Source organism: Antechinus flavipes, chromosome 3 (genome assembly GCF_016432865.1).
Source record: "Antechinus flavipes isolate AdamAnt ecotype Samford, QLD, Australia chromosome 3, AdamAnt_v2, whole genome shotgun sequence".
Lineage (NCBI taxonomy): Eukaryota > Metazoa > Chordata > Mammalia > Dasyuromorphia > Dasyuridae > Antechinus > Antechinus flavipes.
The window spans coordinates 495,264,013-495,289,316 of NC_067400.1; the positions used below are offsets into that span (position 1 = coordinate 495,264,013).

A 25,304-nucleotide genomic window follows, 5' to 3' on the forward strand; every position below is an offset into this window, starting at 1 on the left:
AGAAATGAACAGCTGTGTGACTTAGATCCCAGAAGAGGAGCAGAAACTGAGTTTCTGAATCTACCATCCAGTTCCACCACAGAATAACTGGGGTAGAAGTCCCAGGAAAAAAAAAAGGAACTTGCAGTTCAGCACTTTGAACATGCAGTGTCCTAGCAGTCTAATAATAGCTGAGTCCAGCAACATCTATTGCAATTCATAATGAAAATTTGTAGAACTCAGACCAGAGGGCACTGAGCAGATTAGGCCCAGAATCACACCTTTTTGAGATTACTGAAAGTTTGCAGGCTTCAGCCTGAGCTGTGAATGCAAGAGGACATAAAAGGACAGGGAGCTAAATATTATCCCCTGAGAAAGGCAAAGCCTAGCATTGTTATAAAGTCCAAAGTCAAGAAGTAGGCTAGAAGAATTACCAAAGGAAAAAAAAGAATCACCATAAGGATATATTGTGGTAACAGGAGAAAGCTCAAGACATAATTCAGGAGAAGATTTTTTTAAATCTAATGCAAAGCCTCAAAATAAAATACTAGGATTTCTGGAATAGTTAAAAAAAAAAAAAAAGATTTTTAAAACCAAATGAAAGGTATGGAAGAAATGTATGAAAAAAGAACAGTTTGGAATAAGTATAAAGCCTTAACCAAGAAAATTAGAATTAACTAAATTGAAACTATAACTCCATGAAACATCAAGAAATATTAAAATTAAAAGCTAAAAAAAATAGAAAATGCAAAATATTTTACACCAAAAACAATTTACCTGGAAAATAGATTGAGAAGAGATAATTTAAGAATAATTAGACTGCCTGAGGTCGTGACCAAAAAAAGACATATTTCACAAAATCATAATACTGTACAGACATCTTAGAATTGTGGGCAAAATGGAAATAAAATCTATGTATCACTATCTTCTAGGAATATTAGGTTCAAAATCCAGGACTTCAGAATCAAAATTAAAATGATTAAAGTAGCCAAAAAGAAAGAGTGTAAATATGAGGAGCCAGTTAGAATCAAACAAGATTTAGAAGACCCCATTCTAAAGGATCAAAGAGCTTAGATCATGGTATTCCAAAAGGTAAAAGACTGAGGTTTTCCATTAGTAATAATTTACTCAACAAAACTGAGTGTAATATTATGGGGTGGGGGGAGAGGGTAAGACTCAACTTTTCATGAAATATAGGACTTTGATACATTTCTAATAAAAAATCCAAAGCTGAGTGGAAAATCTAACTTAAAAACAGAGGAGTCAAGAGAACATAAAATATTGAACATGAGTGAGAAATCATAAGTGTACTAAATAAAGCTATTCTAAATAAAGTTGTGTGGGAAGATGATACATGTAGCCCCTCACAACTCTTATCAGCAAGGGATCTAATTTTACAGGGTGCCTAGGAATGCTTCTCATGTTTTGATAATCTCAAAAGAAGAATAGAATGGGTTAGGAAGAAGAAAATGCTTGGAGATGGAGGGAGAAAAAGAATAAGGAAAAGTATCTCCTAAGATGGGACATGCAAGAAAAAGCATATACAACAAGAGAAAGGCAATGGGGGCAGAGGGTAGAGGTGGAGAAAGGGAGAATGAATGGTGATACAAGAATCTCAATCTCATTTATACTGATTAAAGGAAGGAAGAATATATACATACACAATTGGATTCAGGAATACATCTTATTTAACAAAGAAATAGGGAAACAGGTTAGTAGAAAAGAGCAGGGAAAGGCAAGACTAAATTAAGGGAGGCATTATTCAGAAGTAAAACAAATTCTTAAAGAGAGAGGACGGGGCAAAAAGGACAAATATTTTTTTAAAATGTAGGGAAATATATGGCATTCATAATTGTGAGTATGAATGGAAAAAATTTGCCCATAAGATGAAGGCAAATAATAGAATGTATTAGAAATCAGAATCCAACAATATGTTGTTTGGTTGGTTTTTTATAAGAAATGCAATTTAAAAGATATTCAGAGCACTTTTTTAAAAAGGATTGGAGTACAACTATTATGCTTCAACTGAAGGAAGACAAGTAACAATCAGAATCTCAAAACAAAAGTAAAAATGGACCTAAATAAAATAAATAGGCAAACTAAATTTTTCATAGGCAGTAAATTAATATCAATATTAAACATGTATCACTAAATGGCATAGCATTTAAATTCTTAAAGGAAAAGTTAAATGAATTACAGGAAAATATAAACAATAAATCTATGATAGTGATGGACTTCAATAAGCTGATACAAAATGATATGAGCAGTAATGTTGAACTATGAATGACTTTGCTTTTTTCAGCAATACAGTATTCCAAGACAATTTCAAAAGACTTGATGGAAAATGTCATCCACACCCAGATAAAGAACTGACATAGATTGAAGCATATTTTTTCTTTCTTTTTGATCTGTTTCTTCTTTCACAACTGTGACTAATATGAAAATATGTTTTACATAATCACATATATATAACTATATCAAATTGCTTACCATTTTAGGAAGAAGGGAAGGGAGAGAAAGAGGGAAAGAGACAGACAGACACGCAGACAGACAGAGACAGAGACAGAAAGAGAAGAGAGAAAGAGAAGAGAGAGGGAAAGAAGAGACAGAGAATATTTTGGAATTCCAAATCTTGTAAAAATGAATAGTAAAAAGTGTTTTTATACATATTTGGGGAAAAAATAAAATACTATTAAAATAATAGTTTAAAAAGGATAGTTAATGCCAATATGTTATAAACTGAAAAGATTTTACCAATTTGTATTTCACACACTCCTGACACCCAAATCAGAGAGTCAAACAGAAACAACTATAGGCCAATTGCTGCAATGAATCATTGGTGCAACAATTTTAGACAAACTATTGACAAGGAGACCACAGCAACAGATTATACATATGATCAGAATGGATTTATATCATGAATGCAGTGCTGGTTCCATATTTTATGAAAACTACCAAACACAATTGACCATGTTAATAAGAAAAAAATCATTTTAGGATTATATTAATAAGAAAAATATTTTGAAAAGATACAATAATTATTTTTAAAATACACTGAAAAGCATAGAAATAGTTTTTCTTAAAATATATTATGTATCAAAAAATATATATAAAATACATAAACAAGTCAATGTCATGTGCAATGGGGATAAATTGGAGTCCTTTCCAATAAGATCCTAACCGTCTTTAAGAGGAAGCCAATGAATTAATTTTTTTAATGTTTAGCATAATGCCTTGAAAATAACCATTTAGTAAATTTTTGTTGAATTTATTTGATTGAAACCAGAGAGTTGTATCCCCTACAGAACCCAACATATGGAAGATCCTCAATTAATATTTAATTAATTAGTGAACTTTTTGAGAATACTCTTAAGTGCATTGGAATTAATATTCACCAGTGCTGGTCAATTTCAATCAATTGTGACCTTTCTTCTGACTTTTCATAGTATTTTATATCCCCTCATTTTTTAATCACACTTTTTATATTATAAGTTTTTTTATATGACTGAATATTTGTATATTTTTCATTTACCCAAGGACAGGGGCTGTGTCTTAACTGTCGTTGTACTTCCTATAAATCCTAGAACTTTTCTTTGCTCTGAGAAGGCAGTTAGTAAGTCATGGGTTAATATAAAGACCATGTATTTCCTTTTATAGTTTGGTACTGGACTCAAGATAATGTATATACTGCCCTCTAAAGACATAAAAGAAAAGCGTTCTACATAGAACATGCTTACAATATTGTGTTAAATTATTTTAAGTATGATAAATACACTAACCTGAGCCCTCATGACTCATTTTTTTATTTACCATAAATTATTTGGATCACCTATTTGTATAATTTAACTTCTCCACATAATGTGCAAAATATGTTTCAAGTTCAATATTTTAGTCTATGAGCTTATCAGTGTAGGTACTACTTTTATCAAATCTTACTATCAATAATTTCATACTTTAGATTCTGATATAATTTATCTTTCAATACATATTCCAGTTAATTTACCTACCTACTATAGATGTTCCTTTGATTCTGTAAACATTCCATAGGTATTAGTGAAGTATTCAATTTAATCCAAAGGATAATTTTCCTCTCAACTACTTTTTACTGATTTGCAGAATGATGATTATAGTAATCTTCTGTTATTCTCCAAAATATTCTGCAAAGGAGCTTGTATTATATTCTTTATTAGAAATGCCCTTCCTTATCATGTCTCTTTGTTCAACAAGGAAATTGTGTACTTTTTGGGTAAGACAATATCTAGGATCTTTGGGGTTTCTTATTGTGACAGTCAAGTTTCTTAGGTTAAAATTACCTGAAAAATGGGGAAGAGGAAGATATAGAAAAGAAAGGAAGATGAAATGTTTCTATTATACCTACTTATGTAGCAGGCATTGTGTTATAAATACTATCTCATTTGATCTTCACAATAATCCTATGAGGTAGATACTATTATGCCCATTTTATAGTTGAAGAAACTGAGGCAAACAGAGGACTTGCCTAAGTCACACAGCTAATAAGTGTCTGATGCTAGAGTTGAACTCATCTTCTAATTCCCAGTCCAGCATTTTATCCACTGCACCCACTGAAATGGTGATAAGAGTCCACATCTGTAGCACAGTGACCATGTATCCATAAAATCATTTCTTTTTGCCTTTGAGTAGATAAAGAAATCAATTCTGCTAACTCCTTTACTTAACTTTTTGAGAAGATATACCTCTATTTAGTTACAATTTCTGTCTTCTGGTTTGATGGATGTTATTTGTTTGTCCTTCATTTTCAAAGAGGATCAGTGATATCACAGGATGTTGTCTTGCCTTGTGCTTAAATTGGATTTCAGTGAGGCAAAGTTGCACAAAGTTGTCAGCCTCACTCTCTCTTCTACAGTCATTGAAGTCAAGTCAAGACAGCTGACAGTGACCCTGGATATAGGGGATGACCTTGACAACTTTAATGTTCAAAAACCCTCCACAGCAGCTGCTGCGGCTGCCTCCATAGCTGTTAGAACAAGTTGTTTTCATTCACCCATTCCACCAGGGAAAGTCTCCACATACTTGCAGTAGATACCCCACTAACACACTGATGGGTTTGCATCTTATCGCTAACCCTCAACCTAGTTTAGCTACCTGCTGAGAGAGTTTTAGGAGGATATGGCTACTGTGTATGTTACAGCTTCTCAGAGCCACAAGTGAGAGTAAAGTGACAAGTGGACATCAACGATAGATGAGCAGCCCTAAAAAGGAGTTCAGTGAGTCCTCACATCAGAGATGCTAGTCTTCCTTGAACACAAATAAATACACCCTGGTTTGATGTAGAGAAATAAAGTCAATGTGGTTGTGGTTTATTCTTCTAGTGATATGTCCAGTCATTAAATAAAAAGTTCAAATGAATAGTATTCATAATTATATCAATACTAGTCAGTGTTGTAAGAACTGTGTAATTGTTAGCTTCCCTGATCCTTTTCAGTTAGTGATCAAATTATCACTAATATTGCACATATGAAAGGGGATTTAGCAGTTTTAAAGAATATTTTGTATTTTGATCAATTTTATGAGTCACATGACCAAAAAGTTCATTATGTGATAGCCAATCTTCTGATGAAAAGCCTTTCTGTTCTCTTAGACTCTTCTTTAGACACTTTAGCTAGATTAGTTCTTTGGATGATCTGTTACTGTACTTATATTTAAAGTCTTTCTGGCTTGGTAGAAGTTTCTAGAGTTTGTGCTTTACTACTATAGTCTCTGATAATATTGATGACAAATCATTTTATAGAACTATTATATACATTTAAAAATATTTTCCTTAACACAATTCTTACTAAATCCCAGATCCAGTAAAAATAGTATGATGTGAATTATTACTGTGATTTATTCAAGTAATGTCTATGTCATTAGACTGCTGAAGAAATAGAAAAGATAGGTTTGAAAAATTCTCAAAGTAGAAAGGGCCCTGGATTTGGAATTGGTAGGCTGAGATTTGAATATTAACTCTGCTATCTTCTACCCATGTAATTTTGAGAAAGTCACTTAATGCTGAGAAGGGAAGCCCCTCAAGACTCATTTCCCAGCATCTACTAGATAATCACTGATTTTATAGTCAACATTTAGCTGGCCACAATATTTTCAAGTGCTGCTTTTATGCTGGAAAACTCCCTGAATGCCCACAAGTAGATTTGTCCTATCCCACATTCAGGGCATTTAACATAATATTTTACCTGCTAAGGAACTGAATATAATACTTGCAAATAAACCTATGAAGGATTTTTGTTTCTGATTTAGTAAATCAATGGAAGATTTGTCCCTGAAAACATAAAATATTCTTACTTCTAATCCATGGTTTGGGGATTTATAGATGAATTACAGATGGATAAAGTAGTAGGAAAGTGTTACCTGACACAATGGAACTTGGTTAAGTACAGGGATAGTATTCTTAATTAATAAAATGTTACTATAAGTAAAGGTTAGTTAAACTGTCTGAATCTGTGTTGATCGAGATAGAGGCGAATACATGCCTGTTGGGATAAAAGTTGACTAGTTTTTAGTGCAGAAAAGGCAGGGCTGGCCAGAGATTAAGCAATTCCAGCAGATTTGAAAGAAAGCTTAATTCCTGCCCATAGCTCAAAAAAGGCAAGATCCAGTTTGGGATAAGAATCAAAATGTGTTTGTTACATGCTACATTGTAGAGTAGTATATGATACAATTGTTAAGAGTAGCAGGAAAACTGATTGGCTGTGCTTTGGACATGAGACAGTCCCTATAGGATTAGAAAATTGAAACTGATCATTCAAAAAGCATTTATTAAGTACCTACTATGTGCCAGGCACACTGCTAAGTATTAGGGATACAAAAAGAGGTAAAAGACAGACTCTGCTCTCAAAGAGCTTACAATCTTTATGTAACATGCAAAGAAATATATCAACTATAAACAGAATAAATAGAAGATAATTAACAGAGGGAAAGCAGTGGAATTAAGAACAGTTGGGGAAGGCTTCCTGAAGAAGTTAAGATTTTAGTTGGGACATAAAAGGAATCAATTACAATTACAATTACAAAAATAATTACAATAGAGGAAGGAGGGATTCCAAGCATGAGAGAGAGTCAGAGAGAATGCCAGGAGCTGAAAGATGAAGTGTCTTGTTCAAGGGACATCCAGAAGGGCAGTGTCACTGCATCAAAGAGTATGTAGTGGGAATAAAGTATAAGAAGATTGGAAAGGTAGCAGGGATCTAGGTTATGAAGAGTTTTGAATGTCAAACAGCATTTTACATTTATTCTTGAAAACAAATGCTAGAATTTAATTAAGGCATGGGGTTAGTGGGAATGTGTGTGATGTGATCAAACTTCTACTTTAGGAAAATCACTTTAATGGCTAAATGGAGAATCAATTGGAATGAGGAAAGACTTGAAACAAGCATTCCCACCAGTAGGCTATTGCAATCATTAAGGCATGAAATGATGAGGGCTTACACTAGAGTGATGGCAGTATCAATAGAGAGAAGTTGCAAAGATGAAATAGGCAGGCCTTGACAAGAGTTTGGATGTGGGGGATGAGAGATAGTGAGAAATCCAGCATGACTTCTAAGTTGCACACCTGAAGGACTGGAATGATGATGTTGCCCTCTACCATAACAGAGAAGGGGGGAAGTTAGGGGAAAGATAGAATTCTGTTTTGGACATCTTGAGTTTAAGATGTTAAGATGTCTACTGTAGGGCATCCAGTTCAAGATGTCTGAAAGACATTTGGAAGTACAAGGTTGTAGATCAGTAGAGAGATTAGGGCAGGATAGAGATATTTGAGAATCCATGAATTGCTGCGATCATAGAGAAGGAAAAAGGGCCCAGGACAGAACACTGAGGAACGCCTATGATTAGAAAGTATCATCTGGAGAAAGATCCACCAAAAAAAAGACAGAGGAGGAATGGGCAGTCAGGTAAGAGGAAAACAGGAAAGAGAATAGTATCTCAAAAACCTAGAGGGAAGAGAGCATTAAGGAGATGCAAGAAGCACCTTTTGGTGTTCTGTTTTGTTTTATTTTTATTGCTATAGTTTGTATATTTTGATCTAGGCCAAGGCCAGTAATGATGTACCACTGTGGTTATAAGCCACAAAGTCTCCTTCTGTTTCAGATTCCTTCCATCAAGCTGTGCACATCATTATTTTCCCCAGAATATCTCTCCAACCCTCACTATAATAGCTTTGAAGAGTGGTTTTAATAGTATATCTCTACCAATTCTGGAGCGTTACATGTTTTATGTTGTTTTCTTTGTCATCTACTTGGGTTTTATATCATGGCCAGGCAATAGGTATTACTTACATGACTTAAGAACATATGGAATCATCTATTCTTCTTACCCATAATTAGCAATGATGATTGTAGTTTGGAGTCAAGGTGAGTCCTTCATAGCAAAGACGGGTGAAGTTTAGTAATGTAGTATTACTCTGGGTTTCTCAGTCTCCCTCAACCCACATATCCAACCAGCTACTAGATCTTGCTTTTTCTACTTCATGATGTCTATCACATCCTATCCTTCTCTCTTCTTAAACAAGTATCTGACAGCCAATTCCAGTAGCTTCCAGTTGCCTCAAAAAAAAAAAAAAAAAATCCTCTGTTTAGTTTTCAAAGCCTTACACAACCAAGGCCCAACCTCATTAGATATTACCTCCACTACCCCATTCTACACACTGACCTAATTAAACTGATCTTCTTACTGTTCCTCACTCGATGTTCTATCACCATCTCCGTGCCTTTATTTTGTTCCCATAACTGGAAAGCACTTCCTCTACTTTATACACTCCCTTTCTTCCTTTAAGATAAACCTCAAACACCATCTTTGTCCTGATTCCTCCAATTACTACTATACTCCCCCCACCAACTACCTTCTATTCAATTACTGTGTATGTTTATTTATTTTATATTTATGCCTTATTGGTTTTATACATTTTTTATGTCTTCCCCATTAGAATGTAAGCTTATCTCAAACTATACAAATTTTTTTATTTTAAAAAATTATCCACTTTATTTTTATCCAATTACAAAAAAAATTGTCCATTTATCTTCTGTGATTTTCTCTTATTTGGTCATCTTTGTTCCTCCATTTTTTATGACGCTATCCTTTATGTTTAGTCAATTAAAGCAGTCAAAATTATTTGATTCTTGAAAAAATTAGGTCAATCAATAGAACAGATTAGTATATAATGTAGAGAAGCAAATGAACACAATATCCTAGTGTTTGATAAATCCAAATACTCAGCTACAAAGGTAAGAACTCAATAAAAATTTCTAGAAAAACTGAAAGTAATATGGCTGAAAACCAACACCTTATGATAAATTGATACATGATAGACATAAAGGATAAGTTCCTTTTTTAAATGATAGCTTTTTATCTTCAAAATATATACAAAAATAGTTTTCAACATTAACCTTTTCAAAAACCTTGTGTTTCAAATTTTTTCTCCTTCCCTTCCCACATTCCCTCATCTAGATGGCAATAATACAATACATGTTAAACATGTATAATTCTTCAACACATATTTCCACAAATATCATGTTGCACAAGAAAAATCTGATCAATAAGGGGGAAAATGAAAAAGAAAACAAAATGCAAGTAAACAAAAATAAAGATGGAAATACTATGTTGTGATCCACATTCAGTCCCCATAGGCCTCTGGGTGCAGATGGCTCTATCACAAGTCTATTGGAACTGGCTTGAATTACCTCCTTATTGAAAAGAACCATGTCCATCAAAATTAATCATTATATATTCTTGTTCCTGTAGATAATGTTTTCTTGGTTCTACTCACTTCATTTAGCATCAGTTCATGCAAGTCTCTCCAGGCCTTTCTGAAATCATTCTGTTGATCGTTTCTTATAGAACAATACTACTCCATCACATTCATATAACTTATTTAGCCATTCTCCAATTGATGAACATCCACTTAGTTTCTAGTTTCCTACCACTACAAAAAGAGCTGCTGCAAATATTTTTGCAAATGTGGGATAAAGGATAATTTCTTAAATTAGAGGAGCAAGGAAAAAACTACCTTTCAAATAAGAGTTCATGACCAAAAGAGGGACACAGATAGATGATCATAGAATATGAAGTGGAAAATTTTTATAAAATAAAATGTAAAATGTTTTGCACAAAGAAACACAAAAATATGGCATGGATTCTGTCAATACAAAATTATTATTAATTAAAATAAAATTTAAATTTAAAATAATAATAATAATAAAAGAAAAATGAGACATACTTGTTCTCAAAAAAAAAAGAAACACAAAAGTAGCTAAGATTAGAAGAGAAACAGATTTCTATTAAAAAAAAAAAAAACCAACTTTGCAACATATTTTTCTGATAAGGATCTCTTTTCCAAGACTATTATGTAAGGATGCAAACATGAAGTTTTCAAAGGAAGAATTTAAAAGGTTCCAAATCATTAGTAATTAGAGAAATGCAAATTAAAGCAACTCTGAGACTTTACTCAGAAAAATATACCTCATGCCTGTCAGATTGATAAAGTTGACAAAAAATGAAAATGACAAATGTTGGAAAGGTTATGAGAAAATAGTTACATTACTTTCCCTAGAACTGTGAATTTTTCTAACCATTCTGGAAAGCAATCTAGAACTGTGCCTCTAAAGTTACAAAATGGTTCAGATCTCTGACCCAGTCAAATCACTACTATGTCTATATGACAAAAAGATCTCCCCATCCCACCCCACCCTATCCCCCCCCCCGACCAAAAAAAAAAAAAAAAAGACAAAACAGAGCTACAAAAAGACTGACACACAGAGAGAACTATACAGACATTCCACTTTTTTGTGATGTCAGAGAACTGGAAATTAAAGAGAAACTGCTGGTCAAATTATATGATGGAATTCTATTGTACTTTAAGAAATAGTGATGAGGATGATTTCAGAGAAATCTGAGAAGACTTGAGTAAAACAATTCAGAGTGAAGTAAGCAGAATCAGAATAATTTATACAATAATAATATTGTGAAAACAAACACTTTGAAAAACTGAAGAACTCTGATCAAAATAATGACCAACCATGATTCCAAAAGAACCATAATAAACATGTTACCCACCAGAGAGATGATGATCTAAGGGCCCAGACTGACATTTTTGAACAATGAGGGAATAAATTTTTCTTGACTCTCTGTTTTAGGAAAGTGGTTTTTCTTTTTTTTCCTTTTCTTTCTTTTTTTAACCAGGAGAGGAGAAATAGAAAGGAAATAATAAAATAGAGAGAAAACAGATTTTTTTTCATTGAAAATTTTTTTAAATCAAGCTCATTTCAAGTAAGAATTGTTTCATACTTTTTCTATATTTATCCCTTGTGACAAACACCATATCTAGCACATAGAAGATACTTAATAAATATTTATTGGTGAATTTGAGTGAGTGAGTGATTGATTAATTTAAAAGTGTAGTCCTTGACTAGATTGACTACATGAATAATGGAAAAGCACCTTTTGCCCTTCTTACAGTTTTAAGGAAAGTCCACTAAAACAGAGATTGCAAGAGAACAGCCAGACCTGGCACCCTACAATCAAGGACTCTACAGGGGTATAATGGTGATTGGACCCCTAAGTGTGCACCTTCAATTATCCCATGTAATCATTGACAATGGAAAATGCATTGCATGTAGTGGGTAAACGAGGAAAAAAATAAAGGTGGAAACTACATTATATCACTTTGCGCAATGTTTGACAAATAGTAGATACTTAATAAATGCTTATTGAATTATCTGTAGTTTACACAGAAGAGTATATTCAAATGATTGACTATATCAGGTAATTATAACAGAGTTCCTCATTAGGCAGGAAGACAGTCTACTCAAACTGATTATAAAACAGTAAGAGAAATATTGATGCAGAATTTAGTTAAGGTACTCTGCCCATCAGGACTGACTGTGACAAATCCACACATATATTCAATTCAATTCAATTCAAGGAGCACCTGCCATGTGCAAGAGCGCTGTGTGAGACTCTAGGGATACAAAGATTAAAATAAAATATCCTGGAAGAGGAAGAAACCATCACAGTCCTCAAGGAGCTTAAAATCTACCTGTGAGATATAACTTGTATAAAGATGAATAAATACAAGACATAAGGGCTATGAAACTAGAAATGTGAGATAAATGAGGCATTGCAGCTTTGGGTAAAGCTTTTGGGTAAAGGCTGCAGAGCTGAAAAATTTCTTACAGAAATAGACTGGAAGCCTCAGATGTAGTGAGCTGTATGGTGTGGGGAAGAAAATGAGTTCTCTTGAACTGCCTGCCAGAGAGTTTCCTAATAGAGAAATGTCCATGGAAAAACCCAACCCTATCCAAGGTCAAAGACAAGTCAGAGCTGCAGCATGCAGCTCCACTAAGTCCTGGATCTGAGAACATACTACATGTAACTGAACAATATTACTTAAGGTCACATCACAGTTGAGCCCCTCAAAACTCAAAATATACTAGGGATAAGTTCCTGAATAGACCCATGATACCTACTGCTGAAGGAATATATCACAGTTAGACTACTATCTAGCAGTCATCACCCACAAAGGAGCAGAAATGAAAGAAGCAGGGTTGCAGGACCATTATGTAAAACTGACTTCCCTTGTGTGCAGGTGTGTTACCTATTCAGAGGATAAACAATTGAGCCTGAAAATAAGCATCTCCACTTACTTACTAGATTGCAGATCGAGTCTTAGTAGCTACAAAATAGTCTAAAAATAATCTAGCTTTCACTCAAACATGGAGCATTTTGTGTGCTTCTGTGTAATACTTAGTGTATTTTTTCATTCATTCCCTATAACTTTATATACATGTATATTGTGTCTCTCATTAGACTGCAATGCTCTAAATATGTTGTGATGTAGTTAAAAAAAAAAAGTCTTTAACTTTATAACCTTTCTCTGTATCCCCAGAATTTAGCACAATGCCTGGCACATAATAGGCACATAATATTGACTTCTCAACTTTATAGGTATTCTTACCACTAGTAAGCCTTGCAGTAGACTGCAAGGAGTACTATAAGGAGCACTGTTAAAGTATATGACCTGGAAATGTAACAGATTGGAAATATATGAGAATACCATCAGGATAATCCATCATTCCCTGGTCCAGCAGTTCTTAAAAAAAACAAATCAATAAACCATTGTAAAACTTGAGGGGGTGAAATAAGGATGCCCATTGTCATCATTATTCAACATTGTACTGGAAACATTGAAGAAATAAAACTATCACTCTCTGCAAATGATATGATGATATATTTAGAGAATCCTAGAATATCAAAAAACCTAACAGAAACAATTAACAGCTTTAGCAGAGTTGCAGGATATAAAATAAACCCACACAAATCATCAGCATTTCTATACTACAAACAAAGTATTACTAATAAAGCCCATCAGCAAGAAATAGAAAGAGAACTTCTATTTAAAATTACTGTAAACAAAATAAAGTAATTGGGGAGGGGGGGAGGAACATGTCTACCTACCAAGACAAACCCAAGAACTATATGAACACAATTATAAAAAATTTCTCACACAAAGTTGTTGGAATCCTTACTAACTGCTAACTAATTAGGGTTGATCTAATCTTACAAGAAGATGTTTTGGGCAGAACCTGAAACAAGGTACTAAGTAGAACTAATTAATACAAGGCTTGTGTTCACACCTTTACTCATTGGAGTTCAATGAGTTCACACCTCCCTTGAAGCTCTTTGGGCCAGAGAGCACTATGGGAGAAAACCCATAATCCCTCTCTTGAGCATAAATAGAGCTTCAATGGGCCAGTCGAGGAAGTTCTTCAGAGTGAAGAAGCTACAAGTCGAGATTTTAGAGATTCATTCCATCTCTGTGCTGGTTGGAGGCAGAAGAAAGCAGAGGCAGAGGCTGAAGGACCAGACCTTTGGATTTGGCGACATTCGGAGGGAGCTCTTGGAACCAAGCAGAGAGATAGGCCTCTAAGCTAACTGGGCTATATTGGAGATAATAAAAGATCTGAACTTTTATCACCTGGCTGTGTTTTGAGAAGAAAAAGCTCATAACATTTTGGCGCCCGAACAGGGACCGATTCAGATCCATCTGAACTAGATCACAACATTTTGGCGCCCAACGTGGGAACCAAGGACCCTACTTTCACTGAAGAAGTCTCCAGTGACCAGGAACTGAGTGAGTACAACCTTTTTTGGCTGAAATAGGACAGAACCTTTGGATTTGGAGACATCCGAAGGGCTCTAAGCCTCTAAACCGGCTGTGCTTTGAGAAGAACAAGAACTCCAACATTTGAACTCATAACATTTGGCGCCCGAACAGGGACATGAACCCTGGACCCTCAGATAATTATTCATGAGTAGACAGAGCTAATATAATTAAAATGACAATTCTACCTAAATTGGTCTACTTGTTCAGTGCTGTACCAATCAAACTGCCAAAAAATATTTTCTAGAACTAGAAAAAAGAAAAACAAAATTCATTTGGAAGAACAAAAGATCAAGAATATCAAGGGAATTAATGAAAAATAAAAAAATACAAAGGATGGTGACTTAGCAGGACCAAACCTAAAACTCTATTATAAAGCAACAGTAATCAAAACCATTTCATACTGGAGTGGTGGATCAGTGGAATCTAGATACACGTGACACAGTAATCAAGGACTATAGTAATCTAGAATTTGATAAACCTCTAAACTCCAACTTCTAGAAAAAAGAACTCAGTATTTGACAAAAATTGTTGGGAAAGCTGGAAAATAATATCAGAAACTTGGCATAGGCCTACATCTCATACTCCATACCAAAATAAGGTGAAAACGGGTACATGATTTGAACATAAAGGATGATACCATAAATAAATTAGAAGACCAATAGGGTAATTTATTTATCAGATCTTTGGAGAAAGGAAGAATTTATGACCAAAGAAGAACTAGAGAATATTGATTACATTAACTTTAAAAGGGTTTGCACAAACAAAACCAACAGAAACAAAATTAAAAGGGAAATATAAAGCTGGGAAAAAATCTTTATAGCCAGTGTTTCTGATAAAGATCTCATTTCTAAATGAGCACTCGGTCAAATTTTTAAGAATACAAGTCATTCCCCAATTGATAAATGGTCAAAGGATATATAAACAGACAATTTACAGATGGTGAAGTTAATGCCATGTATAATTATATGAAAAAAATGCTCTACATCACTATTGATTAGAGAAATGCAAATTAAAATATCTTGAGTTACCTCATACCTCTCAGATTGTCTAAGATGACAGGAAAAGATAATGATAAATGTTGGAGAGGATGTGAAAAAACTGGGACACTAATGCACTGTTAGTGGAGTTGTGAAATGATTCAACTATTCTAGAGAACAATTTGGAATTATGCCCCAAAGGGCTATAAAACTGTATACCCTTTGACCCAGCAGTACCATTACTGGGTCTGTATTCCAAGGAAACTATAAAGGAGGGAAAAGAATCCACATGTGCAAAAATGTTTGCAGCAGCTCTTTTTATGGTAGCAAAGAACTGGAAAATGAGAAGATGGCCATCAATTGGGGAATGGCTGAATAAGTTGTGGTATATGAAGATAATGGAATATTATTGTTCTATTAAAAAATGATCAATTTAGATTTTAGATTTTAACTGATTTTAGAAAGGCCTGGAAAGATTTGCACAAACTGATGCTGAGCAAAACAAGCAGAACCAGGACTGCATTAATAACAGCAAGAATATATGATGATCAGCTATGAAAGATTTGGTTCTTCTCAGTGGTTCAGTGATCCAAAACAATCCTAATAGATTTTGGACAGAAAATGCCATCTGCATCCAGAAAAAAAAACTAAAGAGAACTGAATATAAATCAACCCATGCTTTTTATGCAAGTCCTGATGTGTTGTATAGGAAATGACAGTTTTGGTGGGTGGAGGCAGCAGGGTGGAAAGGGAAAAGGAAAGAGAGACTGCTGGCTGGCATCTTGTTGCAGCTGCACACATTGCTATTGCAGCCCTCCCCCCCTTTCACCTCTGATCCCCCTTCACCTTCGATCCTTCTTCATCTTCACTAAGAATAAAGATCAACGATTTTCCCCTAACCTGAATTCCTGACTCCGGCTGATTTTAAAATATGCGTCATCACAATCACCCAACCTCCTCCTTAGCCAACTACTTTTATTGTGTTGTAGACATATGCTGAGATATTAATAATCCTTCTTTAGAGAAGTCACAGGTCCCCAGTTTTATCCTTGAAATACTATATACATCTGGGTCAACCACTTGACTATTCTCCCCTAAAGAATTAGATTAGAAAGCATCCCAAAGTTATGCTGAAATGAAGAGTACTCTCCCAATAACAGGGAATGGTGTTGCAATGCTGGCTGCATTCTATTCTACAAGTAGTATAAACTTGATACACAAGAGATGGATGAATCTTTTTTTTTAATTTTTATTTAATAATTACTTTATATTGACACTCATTTCTGTTCCGATTTTTTTTTCCCTCCCTCCCTCCACCCCCTCCCCTAGATGGCAAGCAGTCCTTTATATGTTGGATATGTTGCAGTATATCCTAGATACAATATATGTTTGCAGAACCGAACAGTTCTCTTGTTGCATAGGGAGAATTGGAATCAGAAGGTATAAATAACCTGGGAAGAAAAACAAAAATGCAGATAGTTCACATTCGTTTCCCAGTGTTCTTTCTTTGGGTGTAGCTGCTTTTGTCCGTCATTTATCAATTGAAACTCAGGTCTCTTTGTCAAAGAAATCCACTTCCATCAAAATACGTCCTCATACAATATCGTTGTCGAAGTGTATAATGATCTCCTAGTTCTGCTCATTTCACTTAGCATCAGTTCATGTAAGTCTCGCCAGTCTTCTCTGTATTCATCCTGTTGGTCATTTCTTACAGAACAATAATATTCCATAACATTCATATACCACAATTTACCCAGCCATTCTCCAATTGATGGGCATCCATTCATTTTCCAGTTTCTAGCCACTACAAACAGGGCTGCTACAAACATTTTGGCACATACAGGTCCCTTTCCCTTCTTTAGTATTTCTTTGGGATATAAGCCCAATAGAAACACTGCTGGATCAAAGGGTATGCACAATTTGATAATTTTTTGGGCATAATTCCAGATTGCTCTCCAGAATGGTTGGATTCGTTCACAACTCCACCAACAGTGCATTAGTGTCCCAGTTTTCCCGCATCCCCTCCAACATTCATCATTATTTTTTCCTGTCATCTTAGCCAATCTGACAGGTGTGTAGTGGTATCTCAGAGTTGTCTTAATTTGCATTTCTCTGATCAATAATGATTTGGAACACTCTTTCATATGAGTGGTAATAGTTTCAATTTCATCTTCTGAAAATTGTCTGTTCATATCCTTTGACCATTTATCAATTGGAGAATGGCTTGATTTCTTATAAATTTGAGTCAGTTCTCTATATATTTTGGAAATGAGGCCTTTATCAGAAGAGAGACACACCCTTTTCTAGGCCACTGACACATCAAACCTTGCTTCATCTTTCAGGATTCAATTCTAGAAGAATAAGCATAAGGATAAAGGAAAAAACCCTTTGGGAATATTATTTTCATATTTATTTAAAAGTTTCATGTACCAATAGAAATTCATTATTATTTTAAATGATTTTAAACTTTTTAAAATTAGAATAAAATGCTGCTCCAAGAACTATTTATTTGATTAAAATAGTAAGGAAAGGACAACAAATATTCTTGACTTACTGGAGGAAGGGAAAAGAATAACTAGAATTTGTTAGATTTTATAAAATCAATAAAATTTCAGGCTTAGAGTACAGATATTTCTAGAGATACTGGCTGATCTCTTCCCAATGCAAAATATAATCCATTGTTTTAAATAGAATTCCAAAGGGGCACACTACCTGAAATATATATGTGTATATATATATATATATACACTTTTTTAATTAAAGCTTTTTATTTTCAAAACACGTACGTGGACAACTGTCAGCATTCTCTCCTATAAAACCCTGCTCTCCAAATTTTTTCCTTCTCTTCCCTCCACCCTCCCCAGACCACAAGCAATCCAATACACGTCAAATATGCGCAACTCCTCTACACATATCCCACAAACACCAAGAAAAATCAGATCAAAAAAGGAAATAAATGAGAACAAAAACAAAATGCAAGCAAACAACAAAAACAGCCAAAACACCACTGCCAGATGAACTAAAAAGGGGGAAATATTCAAAATGCAAAGATGTTATCAGAACATTTCAGGAAGATTTGGAAGCTGTTCAACATCTGAGATTCGGTGGACCTTATAGTTAAAATAAATTATGATCAAAACTATCATTTTAAATTAAGGAAATTTACAACTCTTCCCCTTTGCTCTCTGGTTTGTGGCCATGAACAACAACCTGAAAAATATATTTGATGAAAAAGTAAAATTTTTAAAACCTGTTTTAAAGTAAGCCAATTAATCAAGTTGCTTGTATAAAAATAAGTTTTCTTCTTCAAAGTCATTTAATTACAAAAAGAAGTAGGAAGGTACTTTTCTATTGGGTGGGCCGTGAACTCTGATTTGATTTAGGAATAGGACATACCATACTAGAGCCATCCCAGACTTGCAGATCAAGTCTGACATATTAGGGTCACTCCAAATAGTAACAGGTATCTAAAGTCATCTCTCTTCCAGAATCATATCTTTACAGCTACATTAAAGTCAAGAATATCTTCTAAGAATTTTAAAAGTTTAGGTCATACCTACAAGAACAATTTTGGCATGCTATACCATGAGAAATACTGTATTCTCAGTCCAAAAGAGTTCCAAAACTGTTTTTAAATGTTGTTGTTGAAATAAATACATGATTCTCTAAGATGACTACTTTGAAAAACATGTATTTGAATGTCTTTTCAAGTGTGTTTGTTTATAGCCTGCCCTTCTTTGGTAATGAGGCATAAAATTTACACCCAGGTTCAAGAGATTATTGAGTCAGAATCTATTTTGGAATCACAGCTTAAAGTTTCTATCAATTTTTCTCTTTTACTAGATCAAGACAGAAGACAAAATAATTCAAAGCAAAAAACATTTAATTAAACTATATGGCAAAGTATATAAGAAGAAAAATTACCCCTAATGCTGGGCCACACTCTCTTAAAGAATCCCATGTCAGTAATGGAAGTAAGAATATCTATATATGTATATACACACATATATATATAACACACATACACACACATGCACACATACATACATATAGAGGGAAGAAAGAAGAGAAAAAGAAAGGAGGAGGAGAAATATGAGCAAAAGATAAATAATAAGAGACTACGTAATGGGTGAAATACATCAAACCAGCATGGGACTACTTACCTCAATGACTCTAATCTCAGCTCTGCTTGCCCAGATTCAACCAAAATCTCCCTTTACCAATAGTAGGGGGATTAGGATTTCTAGGATCTTAGCTGCTGGACAAAAATTGTTTCTCAAATGTTTTCAGTAAGAAAGAATTCATCAACCATATCCTCCTAAATTAGAGGCTCACCAGGCCTAATCATCTGAATTCATTCAGCCCTAAAATGATTAAACTTTTTCATTTTCTCTGCCTTTAAGCCATTATTTCATTAGAACACATGCATAGAATATCCCAAGAACCTAGAAATTTTTGCCCCTAGAGACCTAGCCTACAAAACCGTGATTATTAAATTGAGGTGATAGTCTGATTAAGGTGCTACATTGTGAGATCCTGAACTAGAATATATGGTTCTTCAGTGAATTTACAATGACTTATGAGAGATTTTCCAACCTATAATTTTCCTTCTTGGATGCCCTTGAGGTCCCTTTGATTATTAAGAGAATTAATTAAGAAAGAAATTATGATGGCGGTATTCTTGCTTTAAATTATAATTGTCAATTTTCTGGTGTTTCCTTTACAAATCAAACCAGTTTCTTGAAGACAATTTTTTCCATGGTAGAATGCCTAAAAACTGATATAAATCCTATATCACTGAATCCATTGTGAGTATGGAGGCTATGAGCAGTACAAATGGTACTTTTTAAAAATATTGGTGACTAAAAATTCTCCTAGAGTATATAGTGGGAGCTCATGCATGTTAACTATTCTTATTTTGATCAGACCAAGACTGCATGCCTTATTCTGAATTTAGACAGCTTGTCTGAGGTCCTTATGGATAGCAGGTTAAGGTGGCACTGTCTAATGACCTAGAAACTCTTGAGTAATAAATTCCAAGTACTTAATCCCTTTATGGGAGCTCTATGCCCCTTTTCCTGCCCCACAGCAGGAGGGTGGAAGGGTTAATCCCGTTACTGTTAATAAGGGACTGAGAGGCCAAAGGATTGGAGAGGAGACTGAGGTCTCTCTTCCAAGGGTAGAAATAAGGGGTCAGTATCAAGCTGGACAAGAAAAGAGGAAGGGGACATTAATGGGAAGGGTGTAGGATAAAGAAAGAAAAAAGGAGATGCACCAAGAGGAGGCACATTGGGTTCTCCTTGCTGTTTCCCATCAGCCCCCATCTCATAAAACCCGACTAGAAGCTCTTACACTGACAAATGCTATCCAGGTGCTAGTTTACAGAAGTGTTTTTTTTTTTTTTTTTTAAATTCTTAATTACAAAGGAAGGTTTCTAAGTGGTATGGAGAGAATATATTCAGAAATGAATGTAATCTAAAACAAAAGATATCAAAAGAAAAATACATTTTAAAATAAAACATTTAATTAAACTTAAAAAGCAAAAGAACAAAGAAAACAATCTCAGGATATACACTCTAGGGATAAGGTCTCATTTTGAAAAGACCAGTGGGGAAAACTATCTCCTTACAAGATTTGGAGCACGTCTTTAGCATAACCAGACCAAAATTTGGTAAGATCTGCTCCTAAAACATTAGAATATACTCTTGGAACAGTTGCCACTCTTCACCATTTTAGCTTTGCTGGCAAAAAAAGAAAAAAAGAAAAGAAAAGAAAAAAGAAAAAAAAAAGCTGTGGTATTCCTTCTCCCTTTCCTATAGCAGGTGCCACCAGCCATCCCCAAAGTCACCTTCCTTCTCCCCAGAAATCTTTAATGGCTTCCTGATGCAATCAGCCTACCACATGAATACACAGTCTTACAATATTTCAAGTCCTAGAAATTTCAATGAAACCTGTTTTGAATCATGGACCTTTTTGGAAACATAGTGCTCCATAGTATGAAACATGTTTATAATTCTATATGAGCAGATGATAAGGGTTAATATGTATCAAAAATACTGATCTTATTATAATTAACCACTTAAAATCCTTATAAAAGTTCATCTGGATCACAGAAAAAAAAAAAGAAATCTAGAAATATACAGGTATCATGGGGGGTGGGGTGGGAGGGAGGTTAAAACTTTTCCAAAATGAAATAACATTGGTCACCAATGTTTTGCAACTCTACAAATAAAAGAAATAAAACTGAGTAGGAACTTCTCAGGAATATTAATAACAAGTTAGAAGTTAAATAAACAAAACAAAGTCTTCATGAGAACCACCTGACCAGTAGAAAATGAAATTTGTCTGTACAACTTTATATATTTTTTAATATCCTCATTTTTGATAATTAGGAAATGTTAACAGATGAAAAACTATTCCTGCATAAGGAGATGCAATGAGTTCTTTGCTTCTCAAAGAAGTAAGGTACAGAACTATTGATTACAAATGATAGCAAGCCTTACAAATGATAATAATAATTCCTCTCTGGAGAGAATCCCATCCAATGAAGTTAAAAACTGTATCAAATCTCTTCATAGAAATTGCAATCTCTAATTGAGAAGGGAAGGAACTCATAAGTCATCTAGTCTAACTCCTACCCAAATCACAATTCTCTACTACATTCACAAGTAGTAGACTCCTTTAAAACATCTTCAGTGACTGAGAACACATGGACAAAGACAGTGTTTTCCATTTTTGTCAACTCTAATGGTTAGGAAGTTTTCCCTTATATTGAGCCAAAATCTGCTTCTTTGTACTTTCTATAGGTTAGTTCCTAGTCCTACTACTCAGAGTTATGAAATTTGGTACTCAGGAAAAAATTATTTTTAGTGCAGCTCTAAATAGAACTTCAGGGACTTGAAAGAGCACAGATAACATCAGAGAGTGATAGAATTCATACTACTATTCCTGGTGAGGAATTAATTTAATTAGACTTATTTTATTATTATATATCATTATTAAATTTCATTAAATTAATTTATAAGATTAATTGCATTAATCATATCAATTGCAATGTGTCTCCATTCACCATTCTCTCTAACTTCTACATCTAAAATATTTCTCCTTAGCCATCACTCTCCAATATGTGCTGCCTTCTTTATCAGAATGTAATTTCCTTAAGGGCAGGGACTATCTTGTTCCCTCATATTTGTAACTCCAGTACTTAACATAATATGGGGTATATAAAAATAAATGCTTTTTCATTCATCTTTCCATTAAACATCATATGTATCAAAATAGTTGTAGGTTTTTTTTGTTGCAGGAAAAAAATGGAAACAAAACAGGTACTTATATAGGGAGCTGAAAGGAAACTTAAAGACAGTTAAGTCCAACCCACTCATTTTACATATGAGGCAACTGAAGCACAGAGCAGCTAATTGACTTATGAAGGGTCAATCAATCAATATTAAGTGCCTACTATGTGCAAGGCACTATGTTAAGGACTAGGCATACAAAAAAAAAAAAAAAAAAAAAAAAAAAGGCAAAAGATAGTCCCGGCCCTTAAGAAGATCATAGTCCAATGGGAAAGACAAGCAAGTAAGTGCAGACAAGCTATGTACAAGACAAATAAGTAATAATTAAAAGAGATTGGGAAAAGCTTTCTATAAAAGCTAGAACTGGAAGGAAGGCAGGAAACTAGTAGAAAAAAATGCCTGGAGCCAAGAGATGGAGCGTCCTTGTTGGTGGAATAGCCAAGAAGGCTAGTATCAATGGAACAAAGTGTATGAGGTAAGAAGTAAGGTATAAGAAGACTGGAAGGTTATAGGCTTGGAGAGGTGGAAGGGTGAAGATTATAGAGAGCTCTAAACATCAAACATAGCAGTCATATAACCTGTATCTGAAGTAGGTTCTGAATCCAAGTCTTCCTAATTCAAAAACCAGCATTCAATTGGGTGAGTTCTAAAAAAAATATTATATTTTAATGTCTTAGAATATGATTGTGAGGAAAGAAATGACAAATATAAGGAATTCAGAACAACATGGGAAAGCTTGTGTAATCTGATATAAAATGAAGTAAGCAGAACCAGAGCAATACACATAGTGACTGTAATGACGTCTATGAAAACAACACAAATGGGCAAGGGAACTCTAATTAATTGTGATTGATGACAATATTATTCCTCCAAAATAGATAATGAAACACACTTTTCCCTCCTGTCATCAGAGAAGTGAGGAAATATTTGTTGGAAATATCGTATATGCTCTCAGGTGCAGTTGCTATGTTGGTTGTTCTTGTTTAACTGTTTTTCTTTTTTATAAGAGAGGAGTCAGTGTGAGGAGAGTCTGCTGGGAAGTAACTGAGATGTAAAACCAAAAGGCACCAATAAGACTTCAAAAAAAAGTTTGGGTAAATTAATGATGAATTACAAGGTTAATAACAATATTAATAGAAGGTTTTACAAAATAATACTTTAAGATTTTACAAAGCATTTAACAAATATTTCATTTTATCCTCACAATTGTGGAAGGTAAATGATATTATTATTATTCCCATTTTAAAAATGAAGAAATTAAGATAGAAATTAAATGACTTGCCCAGCATCATACAGCTAGTAAGTTTCTGAGGCAGGATTTGAATTCTGGCTTTGATGACTCTAAATCTAGAGATCTATACAATGTACCATCCAACTACCTACGTGACATGAAAACCAGGGACCAAAGGAGTGGTAGTGGAAAAGAGAATCTAAAAATAGGAAAAAAAGAAAAAAAAAAAAGGAAAAATCAGTATTGTACGGTCTCTAATAGATCTTTATGAACATAATCATAAATTCTGTTAAGAGAAAAACACTAAAAGAGAAGGCAAATATGGTGGACTCCAAAGACTACTGAACTTTGAATGAGAAAACCTGACCTTTACTTCTGGCTCTGCCTCTTATTAAAAATTGCATAATCTTGACCAAGTTATTTGACTTGAGCATCGGAATCCACATCTGAAAAATGAGGAACATAACAGTGAAATTACTTGATTTGAAAGTGATTTCAAAGCTCAAATTAGATAATATATTTAACATGTTGGCTAATGTAAGTTGATGTTCCACTAGATTGTGAGATACTAGAATACTTTCCAGAAGCTAGTGGTAGAAAAGTGGATAGGACACTAGGTCTGGATTTGGGAAGATCTGAATTCAAATTTAGACTTAGGCACTTACTAGCTGTGTGATCCTGAGCTTAACCAAATAATCTCTGTTCACCTCAGTTTTCTCAACTATAAAATGGAGATAATAATAGTACCTAATCCTAGAATTGCTATAAGGATCAAATGACCTGAGTGTCAGGCACATCATAGGTGTTTAAATTATTTCCTCTCACTTCCCATTTAATTACATATCTCTTAAAATGTCCATTAGTATTATTATACATGGTAAAAGTTTCTTGAATAAGTGAATGAATATACAAACCCCTTAAATATGAAAAGAAAGTAGAAATAAAATAGTTATACTATCAAATGTCTATCAGTATTGCAGAAGGTTTTTAGCAAGTCATGTCAAGTTTCTACATTTAGAGAGAGAGAAAGACAGAGACAGAGACAGAGACAGAATCAGAGACAGAAGACAGAGACTGTGTGTGTGTGTGTGTGTGTGTGTGTGTGTGTGTGTGTCCCTGGAAATACATACCCTCAGTTTTCCCTCCATAGGGGTTAGAATGAGGAGCTGTATTTATGGTCCCAAGCTGGGACTTATCATGCAGTGCTGGAGGCCTGGCAGATTGATTTGAGCAGGAAATTGGGGTACCTTACTTTATAACATTTCATAAACTTTGTTTAAACAAGTATAAACAAAAAACAGGATTTTGCAATAAAAACTATTTTTATAGAAGCCAAACAAAGACTCACATGACCTTGTACCCAACCCTTACAAAAGCAGAGGAACTAACTGGTTTGCTCACCAACCCCAGAAAGCTTTAAATTAACGTCAAAGACAGGCATCTTGCCAAAGAACAGACACATTCCAGCCCCTACATGTTTATATCTTCCTGGTGCCATAACTCCGCCCCCCAACACTTGATCAGAAACAAAAGGCAGACTTAACCCATTCCTATTTTCTGTATCTTCTTTCTCAGCTGCTTTTCCCTACTCACAGACATGGAGTAAGTTTCAGATTTCCACTGTAATA

General features: G+C 34.3%; 1 protein-coding gene across 2 annotated transcripts in view; it reads left to right on the plus strand.

Annotated features, from left to right (window-relative positions):
* Nucleotides 1-11,650, plus strand: part of CEP126 (centrosomal protein 126) — a 108,778-nt gene extending 97,128 nt beyond the window's left edge. For both annotated transcript variants that reach the window (XM_051986855.1, XM_051986856.1), the window contains one exon: nucleotides 11,467-11,650. Coding sequence is in view for 1 of the 2 variants with exons in the window: in XM_051986856.1 (XP_051842816.1) it covers nucleotides 11,467-11,472 (6 nt within the window). In the remaining variant the exon portion in view is untranslated. The remainder of the gene's footprint in view (nucleotides 1-11,466) is intronic.
* Nucleotides 11,651-25,304: the final 13,654 nt, after the last annotated feature.